A 15,677-nucleotide genomic window follows, 5' to 3' on the forward strand; every position below is an offset into this window, starting at 1 on the left:
TCGTGGAACTGGCCAGGAGCCAAGGATCAAAGGTTAGGAAAGGTTCTGGTTCTCCCTCTATATACTTTTGATACTAACTTTCCAAAACCTAAACTGAACGTTTTTTGTATTAAGCACTTGTTTATGAACATTTGAGTTAGGGAAGACAGACTAAAAGAAGAAATCACTCAATCTAGATATTCTTTAACAAGTACAATAAAAATCTTTTTAAAAAATCCTTCTTTTCTCTTTTCTGAAGGTATACTGCCTGTATGTTCATCTAAAATCACTCCTGCTAGTGTCTTTTCCTCGTAAGTATGGTAACAAACCAAACTGAAAACATTACAAGCAGGCCCGTGGCTCAGTGAGCTACTGTATGAGTCTCCTCAGCCCACAGCCACCTGGCTGTTGCTACCTGTGGCTCAGCTGGTCTCTGCAGGGCAGGATGCACAGACTCGGAGTTGCCATTGGAAAAAGACTCTGATCTGGAAGGCACTGGTGGTTCCAATACTCTGCCTGTCTGCTTAGACTGGGCTTCAGGGGAGCTGTGGTTAGTTTTCCTAAATCTATCTTCCACCTGCATCAGAGAATTAGAAGACATAACTCAGTGTTAGTAGGGAAAAGCAGAGATGCTAAAGAAAGCCTGAAGGTGGAAGGGCCCTAGGGATAAGTTTTGTCTTTTCTCCAACTACAAGGAAAGAGAAGGGGGGGCTTTAAAAAAGAGGGAGCAAATAAAATAAGGTTAAAATGTGATTTGAGATAAAGAATACTTATGAAGATAAAAATTAAGCCTTTAAAATCTCCTGCTGGCAAGAATTTTTAGATTATTCATGATGATAAACTAGGGAAAAAAATTAATGTCACAACCAACTTAACCAACAGATTAAAAGATTATCATCAAGAATTCAAAACACATTTCATTCTACCAAGAACACTAGCATTCCAGAATAAGCAGAACACTTATTCCTAGAATCTACTCTCTGGGAGGGTGAGACATGGTAGAAAGATGCCACCTATAGGCCAGGTTTAAATACATTCTAGAAGCTGCCCAGGTCCCCATATTCCTAATATCCTTAAACAGTTACTGCTTCCCCACATCCTTACAATAAGGCTCTGGGTAGTTCCGTAACAAATCATCTTTAAAAAGTTAGTAAACTGGGCTACAGGCACACTTTATTTTCATTGCAATTTTGGAGAAATAGCTAACCAAGCCACTATTCCCTTCATTTACATTAGAAGAAATGATTCTGCCATATAATCTTCTTTCTGTTTAGGTTAGTGTTCATCTGCAATTTGTTAACAGAGGCACTCTAATCATCCGTCTATGGGTTTAAAAACCACTAACCAGGTAAGAGACCTTGGGCAAGTGTCCTTTCACTTCCCCCATCCACAATTTCTCAGCTAGGAAACCAAGAGAGTGGCTCATAACTGGTGCCCATTGTAGCCTTAATATTATACAGTTCCTAAGAGTCATTCTATTACTTTCCAGGGAATAATCAACACTGGATCAATGCTTAAGCAACAGAAGAAAGAAAATACCTCTCGAGCTCTGTCAGCAGGCTCATAGTGGGGCTTAGGCTCCGGAGCGTGATAGCTTGGCTTGCTCCTTTCCTGCTGCGGTGGCGGCGGCTGCTGCGGGTGCGGCCTCCTGTGGTCATGCTGTAGAGACAGGAGATATGCTTGTTCTTGTTGCAACTGCCTCTGGAGCCTCTCTGCCTGCCGGTGCTCCTCCATCTCCCGCCATCGGCACTCCTTGGAGAGGGAGAGGAGAACACTAAATCTATGGGACACTGCAGAGCTCGCCTCTTCTCTGGATTCATTCTCAACTTTTTAAAAAGAAAATGAATGCCCTTTTTCCCCCTTGTTGGTAACAGAGCAAAATGACTGGGATTTTAAATAGCATATTACCTGTGGAAAAATCTGACAGCTTGTTGCTAACCATAATATCACTGGACAGAGAGAGAATTCAATTAAAAGCTGATTTCGGTGGTTTCAAAAGTAAGAAATACTTGACAAAAATCCTATGGCATGTGCTTTCAGCCCTTAACATTCTAGTTTGTTCACCGAATGCCAAGTTCTGTTCAAAACCTTGCTATCTACCAGAGAGAAGTTTAACTCTTTTTTAACAGGAAAATAAATAAATAAATACATGCATGCATGCATGCACGCATGCCACCTTGAAATGTGCCCAAAGTAGCATGACCACAGAGGACGTTTCCATTTGAGCCTGTCAGCCCACAGCACTAACCAAAATGGTCTGGTGATCACCACAGCTATGCCCAAAGCTCAGGGGAGGGATGGATCAGTGAGCCCTAATGCTACGGAACAAGACAGATACAAGGCGTTACCAGTAACATGGCCTGCTCCTGGAGCAGCTGCTGCTGAAGGATTTCCAAGTGCCGCTGCTCCTCTTCTAGCTGTCGCCTGATATACTCCTGTCACACAGAAATTACCCAGCAATCAATTTATCCAAAAGGAAAGTATCAGAACCACCTGAATGGAGCACCAAGAACCATTTGCCCCAATGGTCTTCAGTGGCAATACACTTAGTGAAGAATATATTATAAAGTGCATGCTGAAGGATTTTTCCTAAGATGTTCAAATTGGCCAAGACCTAAAGAGTCTAACAAATGATGATATACACTCCACTGATATACACAAAGGTATCTAAAAATTTTTGTTCAAACACAGCTGTTAAATACAAATGCAAGATTTCAAAGAACCATGATAATTCCTCTTAAGGACGGCAGACTCCAAAGAAACCAAGAGTTTAATTAGGTAAGAAACCAGAGGGGTTCACATTGCCCCAGAGGGCTCTTATTAGTCATTATTTATAACTGGCATAGATTGCCAATTTTTAAAACCCCAGCCCAAAACCTGTTTAATATTAAAACAGAACAAACATGATTTGTGTTTTCTCTGATGAAACAGAAGGTACCCAGAATGACTACATTCTGAAAGCCATGCTCTGTAGACACCAGACTCAGGTGATTTCTCACAAATATACAGGCCCAGGCTCTTCATGGTGAGACTGTGAGACAGTGTGTGTATTTCTAGGGCAGGTGAAGGGGTGGGGGTGGGGAGGAGCCTATTTTTAAGGGGAGGAGAACAAGTCTCTGCAACAATGAAAACAGGCAAACACACTCAAAATATGTAAAGAGGAGAAATCCAGCCTTAAAGTTGCATGCATATTTAAGAGACTAGGAAATCAAGAGACCTGGACCCCTAGAAAGCCTTCCCATTTTCTCAGTCTCTTCATTTGACTCAAATGAGTATCAAGAATATTTTCTCAGAATTCTCAACATTTTTTTGTGAGGCTCAAATAGGCGACAGACATGAAACAACTTTGAAATACAAATGAAAGAAGTTTCCTTCCTTTTCAAAAGGGAAAAAAAGCCAACTACTCCATAAGAGGAGTAGACTAAAGGGCTATGAGGAGAAATTTTTTTCTGAAATTCAGATGATCGCTTTACCATGTCTAATGCTGACCACCCACTTGTACCATGGCACACACTTTAAAATAAAAATAGCCATATACCTGGGCTGGACAGAAGTTTTAGTTAACCAATAATTCTGGCAGAGAGAATGTTGGGTAACACAAATCATGACATACATATTTCCTTAGAAACCCTTATCTTACAAAATAAGTTTCCCCCCAAAAAGCCAATCTGATTCCAACCTGGACTCCAAGCCCCTCCATTGCACATGCTATGCCAAGCACTGCCCTTGCGTGCTATGTGGCCTTCCCCTGCAATGGCTAAGAAAGGAAATCTGAATTCCAACTCATCTCATTGAACTAGACAGAACTGAATTGTAACTTAAAAGATCAAAGTGGCACAGTTGTTTGGTTTTTGCCTTCCAAAACACAAGAACAACCAGGAAATTCACATCTATCCAAATCATAAAGGTCCTAACAAATAGTGAGCACACAGAATTATACATGTACACAAACATGCACACACAATGCAGAAATGACACATTTCTCACATCACTGTTAACATGGGGATTATTTTACAAAGAATAAGGAAAGCAGAATGAAACTACTCTGATGCTATTATTTTTTTCAGGAAGAGGTAAAGAATACTTGCTGTACTCAAAAGCTAATGACTGCCATTAGAACATTAAAGATTAAGTATTACTCTCATACCCTCTTCTCACCATCTAATTACAAGATTTATCCCTAGGGTATTTAATTTTCAAAAGCTCACTTTTACTCCTCTTTGCAGTCCCCAAGTAAAAATTAGAACGTGGAAAAAAACCCAAAAGAACAACTACTACAAAAACCCAAAATACATCACAGCCAATAATGTCAATAAGGTAACAAATGAAAAGTATCACTTAAATTCCTAAGAACTGGAAAACATGGAGAGAAGCTTAAGCATATGATTAGTACCGAGGAAAACAGCGGAATAATCAACTTTGGAAATTAATACCGTGGTTGATAAGCATTTTAAGGATGAATTTCAAGTATTATTTAAATTGGCCCCATTCATATCTTTTTTCTTTTACTAAAACCTAATAACAAAGAATGATCAATTCAAAGACGGGAGAGGTGAAGAGGCTCTGAGGGGCTCACATTGACAGCACAGACACAAAAGTACAGTCAGGTTTTATTTGCACAGGTGGTTCAGGGAATAGAGACTTCTAAATAGACAACTATAGCTGGCATCAATATACTTATTACCAAAACATGATGATCTTTTTTGGCTAAACAAAACCACAACGTTATTAGTTTTTTTGATCCACATCCGTATATACTGCATTATAAGCAACCATGTTTATCACAATATTCAGCCACTGGCTACTTCAAACATTTCTTGTGGTTGGTTTCTAATGTCATTACAGAAAAGGCTAATCATCATCCAGATATCTGGGGTTCAAAGCATGTAAGCCAAAGCCCAGAAGACATATTCAGAAATTTTCTGGGTATCACACTGGAGACGACTCAACGGGTTTCAATGTTTGTAAATGTAAAGATTTAACCGCCCTTTTTTAAAGATGAGACTCAATGTATTGCTATGCTTCAAGTTGTGCTCCATCATTTTGAAACCTCTCAAGTCCTGAATGTGTTGTAGGTGCTCATACACATGCGTGTACTTTTTGCCCCAAATCCCTCAACTCTACTAAGCAGCAAACCTCACAAATTCATGGGTAGAACATTCTCTTGTGAACTAACCTGTTCTCTTTCAACTCTCCTCTTTTCTTCCTCTGCCCGCCTCCTCTCTTCTTCCTCTTTACGTCTTCTCTCCAGTTCCTCCAGACGCCTCTTCTCTTCTTGTTCTCTCCTTCGCTGTTCACGTTCTTGTTGCCTTCTAGCTTCCCGCTCTCTCCTTTGTTGCTAGGGGAGCAAAGATATGCAGTCAGTAGGAATCTTCCCCTTACAGCTTTCATGACAGTTTGCTGACCAGTTACAGGCAGGTGCTAATGAGGGGAGCTCACAGACCCTGGCTCTACTGCCCAGCTATTTCCACACTGCCCCTATGTACTAGCATCCTCTTAAATACTGGTCAAAGGTGGTGTGTGTCTGCGAATCTTCACACAGTGTGGTTCCATTTTGGTGATAGACTATTCCCCATCCTTCACTGTATTATAGCAACCAAGGGACAGGAGATTCTTTATCCTTGCATATCACCAACAGAATTACTCAGGGCCCTTAAGTCAGAAGGAAAAGACGACAAAGGAATAAAAGAGAACAGAAGTAGAGCAAAGACAGGTGAGGAATAACTGAAAAAGAAGAAAAGGAAAGGAAGCAAAAAACAAAAACAAAAAAGGAAAGGAAGCAAATATCATGAAAAAGAGAAACTGACATCAACAAGCATAAGAAATGCTGGGATTATTACTATGAATGTAAGAAACCACTCCTGCACACATGCTTACCACTAGTCTTGCATTGTGCCAAGTGTTTGACCTCCTTTATTCCATTTCTATTATCTAATGTAATTCTCATAACATATCCAGGAAGTAGGTTATTTCACTCCTACTTTACAGATGAGAAAACATGTTCAGAAGAATTAAGTGAGGGACGTCTGGGTGGCTCAGTAGTTTGGTGCCTGCCTTCGGCCCAGGGTGTGATCCTGGAGTCAGTCCCAGGATCGAGTCCCACATCAGGCTCCCTGCGTGGAGCCTGCTTCTCCCTCTGCCTATGTCTCTGCCTCTTTCTCTGTGTGTCTCATGAATAAATACATAAATGAAAAATCTTTTAAAAAGTCTACAACATAAATATAGTTAAAAAAAAAAAAAAGAAGAAGAAGAAGAAGAGTTAAGGGACTTGCCCAGTGTCACCTAACTAGCAAGCACCACCTGGAAGGGCCACTGCCTCTAACACCCTATAGTATTAAACAGACACAACTGTGTATCCCACCAACAGGGAGGTTGGTGCTACTAATCACCAGACTCACTCTGACAGCCTTTCCTAATCCAGGCTAGCCTTTTTTTTTTTTTTTTTATGATTATTTATTTATTTATTCATGAGAGACACACAGAGAGGCAGGGACACAGGCAGAGGGAGAAGCAGGCTCCTAACAGGGAGCCTGATGTGGGACTCAATCTCCGCACTGGGATTAAGCCCTGAGCCAAAGGCAGATGCTCAACCACCGAGCCACCCAGGCATCCCTAATCCAGGTAATCCTATATAACCCCACAGAATAGAATATTGGCATACATTGGGCACCTGTCTGGACACTTGTCTCATCCAGCCCCAGACATCTGTCAATAAAGTGCTTCCACAGTATTAAGTACAAAATTAAACCAATTCTTCCCATGAATATGAAAAATGTTAGCCTCTAGACTCTAGACTAGTACCATCCAACAGATTCTCTGGGATGATGAAAATGTTCTGTCTCAGCATTATTCTATAGAGTGGCGACTAGCCACATGTTGGTATTGAGTACCTGGAATGTGACTAGTAAAAATGAGAAACTTAGTCCTCAACTTTATTTCAATGAAGTTAATTTAAGTTTAAATAGCTACACGTGGCTAGTGGCTACTATGTTAGACTACACAGCTCTAAAGAATACACAGCCATGACATTTCTTAAGACACACACAGGAAGCTGATATTATTACCGCAAAGTTCAATGTAATACTGAGATTATTAAATAAGAAAATTTGGCAACAAAAAAACAAACAAAAAAAGTTTGGGATGAAGCTACTGGAGATATTAGATACAAATATTTATAATGGGTATAAAAGCAAGTATTTATTATAGTTTCAGTATTCCTTTTGGGTTTCCCCCGACCCTGCCCACCGCTGTAACAAGCATTCACTCTTGAAGGCAAACATTTAAAATAATTTCCTGAGAAATGTACAGAAATGTCTTACATGTGGAACCCCTGGATAGAGAGGATTACTTGGTACCTGGTCTCTCTCAGGTGAGTACTACATCACCACTATTCTCAATACAGTCCTGAGTCAGCTTTTTGGCTCACCTTCCTCTCTTATTACATACATTTCATTTTTATTTCTTTTCCCTGCATTGCCTGCTCTTAGAATTCAATGCACAAAAATACAGGAGCTTCCTGTGGGTAGGGGTGGGGCCATAAACAGAACTGAGTTCTTGTCTGTTTAGAAATTACAACTTTACTGGCCAAGTTATCTTTATTAAATTAGAACACCTATACTGCCCCGTACAATGCACTTGTTGCCTGTCATTTGCTAGCTTAATGCCTTTATACTTTTTTTTTTAATCTTAAAAAAAAGAGAAAAAAAGAGGACCCTATTCAAAATCAAATCTAGGGAGGACAACACAGAGTAACCACCTATGTGCCAAAGGACTCAGGAGCTAAGGCTTTCTGCACTGAGGCCTTTCTCTACTGCCATGGTGCTACTTGCTGTTCATGCCACCTGGCCCTGAGCATGGCCTTGCACCCCTGGGAGGGAGGTCTTTCTTTTTTAAAATTAGCTAACAGAAAATAAAACAAACAAAACCATTTCCTCCAGCCCCATGACTTCATGAGCAACATAACAGAAACTTGAGGTAAGAAATCTGAGAATCTCATCCAAGCAGTGTTACTAGAGCTTTCTACTTCAAAGGAAATTAAGTAAGCTCTTTTATTGTGTATCTTTTGCCTTTTCTATTTAGAAGCAAAAAGAAGTGAGTGGTTTTTACTAGTATATAATTTACAACAAATATACAATAGCTAAGAACACAACCATTTTTTAACACTGGTAACAAAAATCATTATATTTTGGCCAAATGGAAAACAGGTTTCTTTGCTTTAAATAGAAATTATTTAATTCCTTCAGTTATTCCTAGCTAGTCATGTTTTCCAAAGGAAAACATCCTCTGACTTTTCTATTGAATATAAAGACATTCAAAATAAAACAAAAAGCCTTCTGATAAACCTAAAACACAAAGAATCTCATTCAATCTGTTTTAAAAGCTTAAAATGGTATGTTTTCCTTCAAGAGGTGAACATGGAAGTTCTGTAGAACCTTCCATCTTGAGGAGTGAGAGTGGTTTTGTGTACTCTACTATTTTTACAGAGATACTCAGCACCGCTTAGTTCTGAAAACAGTCATGGGCAAGGTTGGCAACCATCAGGACACTTTCAGGTTTATAAAAAAGAAATGACTTGCTGGAATACATTGGGTTTAGCAAACACCTGGCAGGCCAGGTAAGAAGGGCCTCACCTTTGGATGAAATGAAGAGCCCACAATCACAAAAAATGTGGACAGAAAGCTATCCAATGAGGTATTATGTACATAATTTTCTTCCAAGTTAGAGGAAAATGGGAGAACGAAGAAAAGGGAAACAAAAAGAAAGGGAAGCCATGTCTACACCCTTGAAATTCCCCCTCAGCTTCTGAGAATTTAGGTTCCAAGTAAATTAGATTAATATGAACAGGTCAAAAGTGGCAAAGAACCTTAAACTTCTATTTTACAACTTTTAGACAACAAAGAAGCCAAAATGGGTTCGAGGGATCCTTTGAGAAGTTATAATACACCACGGAAACCTAGAAAGACAAGTGAGATGACTCAAGGAATACGGCTTGTGGTCCTGATTCTGCTTCCTGGGTCCAAGCCACTTCCCCTCCCTGAGCCTGTTTCCTCACTTGTCAGAACAGAGGTGTGTGCAGTGGGGGTGTGAGGGAGGCAGTGTATATTACCAATTGTCATGGTGTGGAGTTTGCAATGGGGTGTTTTGTTTTGTTTTTTAAGTCAACAGTTGGTGAAAAAAAATTTTATAAAGATCTCGTAAGCAATGAACTGTAAGAGAATCATTCCTCTTCAAAAGATCTGGACTTTACCCTTCCTTGCCCACTATACTATCCTGGGGAGAGTGCCCTGGTATACCAAAATTAAAAGAGAGAAAGAGAGAAGTGAAGAACTAAGATGATAGGCCTCTATATCAGCATTCTCTCTAACAGTGAGCAAGATAATCAATGGAGGTCTAGGAAAAGAAAACAGTGAACTTTTATTTACTTGTATTTGTAGCTCACCCTTTTTAAGATAGCTCCTTTTGCATGTTTTATAATATACATACTTAGTGCAAGGGTATAGAAGTGGATCTATATCAGATTTACACCTTGGTTTCTTTTATTGACAGGATGGACGCATGATTAAAAACCCTTCCAGGCCATTGCATTGTTCTAAGCAATACCTCAGGACCACAGAGACACAGACCCACAACAGTCTTAGAGATGTGCTTACTGCCATTTCTTTATATACTATGCAGACTATTAAATATTCTTTGATTTTTAGATGATGTTGAAGGTCCCCATTTAAACCTGTGGGATCACAGTAGCAGAAAGAAAAACCATGTGCTGCACTTGCTTTTTCCTCTCATTATTAAAAAAAATGCTTTTTCTTTAATTTGAAAGCAAAGCTGTCCCTATCTCTGCTGATGCTTTGGCTATTATCAGTAAGGGCTCCTCCAGAGAGCCAGGAAGGGAAATTACTTCAATAACAGTCCTAGATGGAAAGAAATGACAGGCCGCCTGCCACTCAACCACCACACAGCTGGCAGCCAGGTGCAGTCTAGCACCCAATTCATATCTGCCTCCAGATTCAAATTTCCTCTATGTCTTCAGAGAAGAAAAAGGGAAGGTGCAGAAGAGCAGCAGAGGAGTGAACCAGGAGGAGAGCTGGCTTTCCACATTAGCCCTCTCATCTGGATGCCTTCCCAATCCACTGAGCACAAGTGTGATCTTAGGCCGCCTACTCCCCAGACCCACTTCTCATCTCTCCTCTCCTGAGCTGTTGTCACTTAAAGCTTCAGAAAATGGCAGGACCTCAGGTCACATGGGGTCTAAGTGGAAGCACTCATTCTCCTCTGAGGCAGCAAAGTGGTAAGATAAGATGTGTACAATCCATTTTCTTGGTTGTTTCCAACTGCATTGAGGGCAGGGCTCCCAGTCCAGGAGGAAATCCTGACTACTTTCATCTAATTAAATGCTACTAAGAGGCAAATTTTAAGTCATCTTACAAGTAGCTTTTTTCCACTTTATTTACATTTTGAAACTTTAAAAAAGGTTTACTTATTTGAGAGAGACAGAGAGAGAGAGGGAAGGAACATGGGGGAGTGCAGAAGGAGAGGGGGAGAGAGAATCTCAAGCAGACTCCATATTCACTCAGGGCTCGATCTTACAATCCTGAGCCAAAATCAAGAGTCAAAAGCTTAACTGACTGAGCAACCTAAGCGTGCCTTGCATTTTAATTTTTTAATGAAAGTACTAAGCACTTTAAAAAGTCAAAAAGAATATAAGAGGCTTATATCAAAAATATGATGTCCCATTTCTCCTCACCCCCAATTCTTATCTCCAAGGTATAACCACTTCCGATGCTTCTAGCTTTACCCATAGTATTTACACAAGCTGATTTTTTTTCCTAAAGATTTTATTTATTTATTCATGAAAGACATATACAGGGGGAGAAACAGGCAGACGGAGAAGTGGGCTCCATGCAGTAAGCCCTATATGGGACTCGATCCCCGGACTCAGGATCACACCCTGAGCCAAAGGCAGATGCTCAACCGCTGAGCTACCCAGGCATCCCTAGAAGCTGGTTTTTAAATACCATGTTTGTAAGAGTTAAAGTTTTTTTCCACTTTAGATACCATCTATTGATTTCTCCCAAAAAATATCCATGATACAAGCACAATCTTATGCTCCCAATCAAGTCCTGTGACAAGTTCTGGTTAAATGAAAACCATACTCAAGGCAAATTTGAGTTTTCTGAGAAGCTATTGATTGCTTTATTTTTGCTGTTGTTTTCATGTGTTTCACTGGCTTTCTGTTGGTCTATCACAGATCATATGTGAAGTCTCTTAATACTACCACACACCTCCTTCCAGTGTGGTCAAAGTCAATCAGGTATTCTTTCTTTATTCTTAGAGATTGAATCTCATAGCCCTATCCTCCCCCCATGCCAGCCAACACCACCTGCTCTTCAGATATTCCGCACTTGCCCACCAACTTACTAGGAGCCCTTCTGAGCTCTCTCCTATACAGGATTCCGTTTCCTAGAGCCCTTGTTACCTTTCCTCTTCATTTGCTGAAACACATTCTCCAACAGCTTCTTGAGGAGGCTTGTGGACAAGGCAAAAGGTTTTAGCAATTTTGCAGGCCAGGCCCCAGAATCTTTACCCTCACAATGTACATATAATTTTGACTGAGGGAAGGAATTTTTCCCTCTGATTTCCACAAGTATGCCTAAGTTTCCAAAAGTGCTCTTGGAGAATCTCCAACCATTCAGACTCCTGATAGTACAAGACTCATGCACACCTCTCTAACCTGCTTCCCCCTGACTATGGCTTTCAGAATCATCTCTTCATCCTAGACATTTTTAAATATCAAGACAATGTATAGAACTCTGTCATCTACACTTCCTTCAAGGTCTTTTTTTCTATTTATATTGGAATCCCTTGTGTCAAAAACTTTTCTCAGTGCCCACAATCTTGGCTGTCCACTCACAGGTAAGACAGTAAAAAGTGAACTATAAAGGCTGTGGAGAAGCACTTGGTAACTATTAAGCTTTAGAGTAAGGTGATGTAAGGCAGCCTGGTCATTTTACAGGGGTCTTATGTCCCTTGGGGATCCTCCCAATCCCCTCTCTGTGTTGGGCACCAAGTGGCATCTGTGATAAGTGTGGCTGCCAGCACTATGGGAGCGGAAGTGCGTGTGCTTGCAGGACCTCTCCTTCCATGTCCTCATTGTACTGGGATTCTCCATGTTCTGAGGCTTTGCTGTTTACTGTTTCTAGAAGTCTGTATCTGCTCCTGCCAAGGACACCCAGCGTAACAGCCTGGCTTTGGCTGCCTGGGGTGGGTGAGTCTGACTGTCCACATATACATGCTTCTAGCCCCACCTGTTGCTTCTCATTTCTTCCAGAATTTGCAGTACTAGCTCTCTTACGGTCTTCCCTCTTCCATGTACTAATTTCCACAATTTGGTTTCCTTTCTTGTTCTCATTGTCCTTGTTGTTTATGTTTTTGTTTGTTCAGTCACTTTACCAGGATTTCTCAATGAATGGAAGATAAGCATCATGTTTTTGTTCAACTGTTTTCCAAAGTCAATATAATGGTTATTATGTAATTATTTAACACAGTTAAAAGTTATTATTAGTTTAATTCAAAATGTACACCATAAAATAACAGTAAGCAAACTTCTTACAAACAAGAACAGGCTATAACTGATGCTCTCAACTGTCAAATGAAAACCTCTGAGAGGCTCTTTCTTCTGTTTCCTATGAAAGTATTATACTCTTGGTTACTAGATGAACACACACACACACACACAAAAACCACCACAAACTTCTTGAGAGCAGGAATCATGTTTTGCTCATCTTTTTCACTTTGTGGTAAATATCACAATACTTTGAGTTAAATCTAACCCTCACACTGAACACATGGCATCCGAGACAAAAATTACTGTGATTTTTGTGTTCAACATTTAGCATTTAAAGTAATAAAAGACTAAAGAATCTGTTCATATCTCTAGGTCCTAACAAGATTCAATCAAATCCTAGAGTCATCTTTTTGAGATCCCTTGGAAACCACATAATGGCTTAAACAATAATTATTACATTTGGATAGTGTCTCATACTTTATACAACACACCCTTTTACACTTCAGGATATTCTATAAGGTCCTTCAAAGTTCTTTCAGGTGTCTCTGAAACTCAAATTAAAGATCTCAAGCCTAAAGGTCCATTTAAGAATGGGCATACATTTCAAGAACAAGTCCTTTCTTTCCAGAGATGCACCTAGGACTACAGATGACTGATTCATCCACTTGAGAAATATTAAAACACCATAATGAGCACACAAAAATAAAGTAGACACAGCCCCTCCCCTTCAAGTCTTGTAGGTAACACAGCCACATGCTTTTTAAAAATCCACAAGACAATGTGAAAAGTGCTAAGTTTCCTAGGACTAGCCCACTAAGCAAGTTCTGGTTTGGTTTGCAAACCAACTGGTTGACAAGACTGATGGCTAAAGTGAAAAAACAAGGTAGTTACGGATTCCTCTTCCACATTATACTTTAACATTTGAAACTGTAAAATGGACCAAGAGCAACATTTTAAATTGTCAACCATAAAAACCACTACACTCAGAAGAGGCTCTCAATTTAAGGGAGGAGGGATAATTAAAAATTAAAAAAGCCCTTAGTAAACATATCTTAATAGACGATTAATGTGAAAAGCTGGCCTCTTACAATAGAACCTCAAAAGAAAGTAGCCAAAAATAAAACATATATGCCATCAACTAAGTAACATCAATTCATACTGGATTAACCTTAAGCCTGTGATTTCAAATAACAAAACCTAGGAGACTCTAACAAACATGCCCTCTCAGGCTTTCCCCACTAAGAATGATTAACATGATATAATCCTGTGAAGCATTTGCAAACTGATGCCATCATTATTTTCTTAAATCACTCTTTGAAAACAAAATCAAACAAACTGAAAAACTGCATGATGCTGTAAAGTGACTTCCAAATCTTTAAAATTGTAAAGAGATTTCTTTATTTCTTAAATTTTCCCAAGCATGCCTAAGTAAATATGTACTTATCCAGCAATGCTTTAATTAGGTTCCCTTTCTAGTTTGGTACTTAAAAGTAATGCTTTCATCTCACAATTCTAAAAACTTTTCTATGTCACACTGATAACAGTGAGGTCCATGTAAACACACTCTACTAGACTTACTGGCTTTAGTAGAAACTAACTGACTTTAATAAACCAGTCTGTTCTTCATGTTCAGCTAACTCCAAGCACTTCTGAGGTACTGCACAGACATATCAACAAACACTGAGGTTTTTTCATACAAGTTCTGATGAGGCCTTAGTAGAGAAAGTATTTGCTTCTTTCCAAAGACAACCCTTCCTCATCTTTAGGCAACAAATTAACATTTGCTGAATTAAGCGAACTCTGACAAAATTTAAGTGTAAATATAACCAAACTCTAGACTAGGATGCCAAAAGAACACCTGAGAACTTATAAGGAGTTCAGAAAGACAAGACAGCTAGCTACCCGCTGTCAATAAATGGAGCCGCTGACTTCACAGAAAGCCAGGCCTGGGTTGGAGGGGTACTTGCACGCCCTAATGTATGTACCACAGCTGGAACTGTCAAAAAAAAAAAAAAAAAAAGATGCTAATATATACTCTCGATGTGAGACGATCATGTCTGCCAAAGGCCTTTGTGTAGGCAAAGAGGGGTGAGGGAGTGGCTCCTGTTTCTTTGCAATACATGAAGACTCTGGAGGAAGGAGTCCACCACATCTTCCTTCCAAGATCTCACAGCTAACAAATCTATGGGGCAGTTTATTAATTTTTTTTTCTTAGAAATTTTTATGTTTTCTGACTACTATAATTTAGATTCACTACTGATCTCGCTTCACACAGAGAAGTTATTTTTCTCTTGCTTTCCTTTGTTTTTAATTTTTTCCACTTCCACTCACCTCCCTAAAATTTTAATTGCTTTAGAATTTGTAGAAATGATAGAAATGAATATAAGCAAGCATGGGTTCTCTTGATGAAAGAAAAAGCAAATAAACTGCTGGAGCTGATGCTAACTTTTACCCTGGATGTGGGGCAATCAAAATCACAAAGTAACAAATCCCAACTCTAGGGCTAAAATAGATGACCATGTATCATGGTCATCTCCCCAAAGGGGAAAAGACTGGGAAGAGACAGAGAAATGGGGTATTTTAACTTTTTTTTTTTTTATAAAGGAAAGGATAAATTCTAACCCTGAAATAAAAGTTTGGTTTTGACTCCTATTATACTAAAGAGATCATTTATACATGGTTTAAAAAAACCCAACCAGAATGTGCTATCATTATGATGGCACAAAAGGCCTTGCTCAAAACAACCCTTCCCTAAGAAATTTTCTTTTCTTGAAGTTTACTAAAGTAGCACACCAAACCACAGATAAACATATCTTGCTTTTAGTAATAATTTGGTAAACTTCCATGAGATCAAAATGAAGATGCATAAACCAGACAGGAAATTTAGTGAAATATGTAACAGGTTCAAAAACATAACCAAAATATACCAACTAACATAGTAATCTTAACTTAGACTATTGATCAGGTTTGTTCTTAATATTTGTATTGAAACTGAACAAAGAATTGAGAAAACATGCTGCTAATCAAATATGTGGATGCCATGGGAGTAGGGAGAAATAGTTAACAGATATCAAATCAAGACTCAATGGAAAAAGAGCATAAAAATTAGGATAAAATGACAATACAATTAAGT

At 39.3% G+C, this 15,677-nt stretch overlaps 1 protein-coding gene across 50 annotated transcripts in view; it reads right to left on the bottom strand.

The window, feature by feature from the left end:
* The window catches only part of MAP4K4 (mitogen-activated protein kinase kinase kinase kinase 4), a 191,392-nt gene that overhangs the window by 33,876 nt on the left and 141,839 nt on the right, over positions 1-15,677 (bottom strand). For 15 of the 50 annotated variants that reach the window (XM_077914952.1, XM_077914972.1, XM_077914953.1 and 12 more), the window contains exons 13-16: positions 5,156-5,317; positions 2,328-2,414; positions 1,519-1,731; positions 395-556 (exon numbers count right to left, since the gene is read on the bottom strand). In XM_077914952.1, coding sequence (XP_077771078.1) covers positions 395-556; positions 1,519-1,731; positions 2,328-2,414; positions 5,156-5,317 — 624 coding nt within the window. The remainder of the gene's footprint in view (positions 1-394; positions 557-1,518; positions 1,732-2,327; positions 2,415-5,155; positions 5,318-15,677) is intronic. The other 35 variants (XM_077914963.1, XM_077914985.1, XM_077914962.1 and 32 more) reach the window with 6 other exon arrangements.

This window comes from Canis aureus, chromosome 11, assembly GCF_053574225.1.
Source record: "Canis aureus isolate CA01 chromosome 11, VMU_Caureus_v.1.0, whole genome shotgun sequence".
Lineage (NCBI taxonomy): Eukaryota > Metazoa > Chordata > Mammalia > Carnivora > Canidae > Canis > Canis aureus.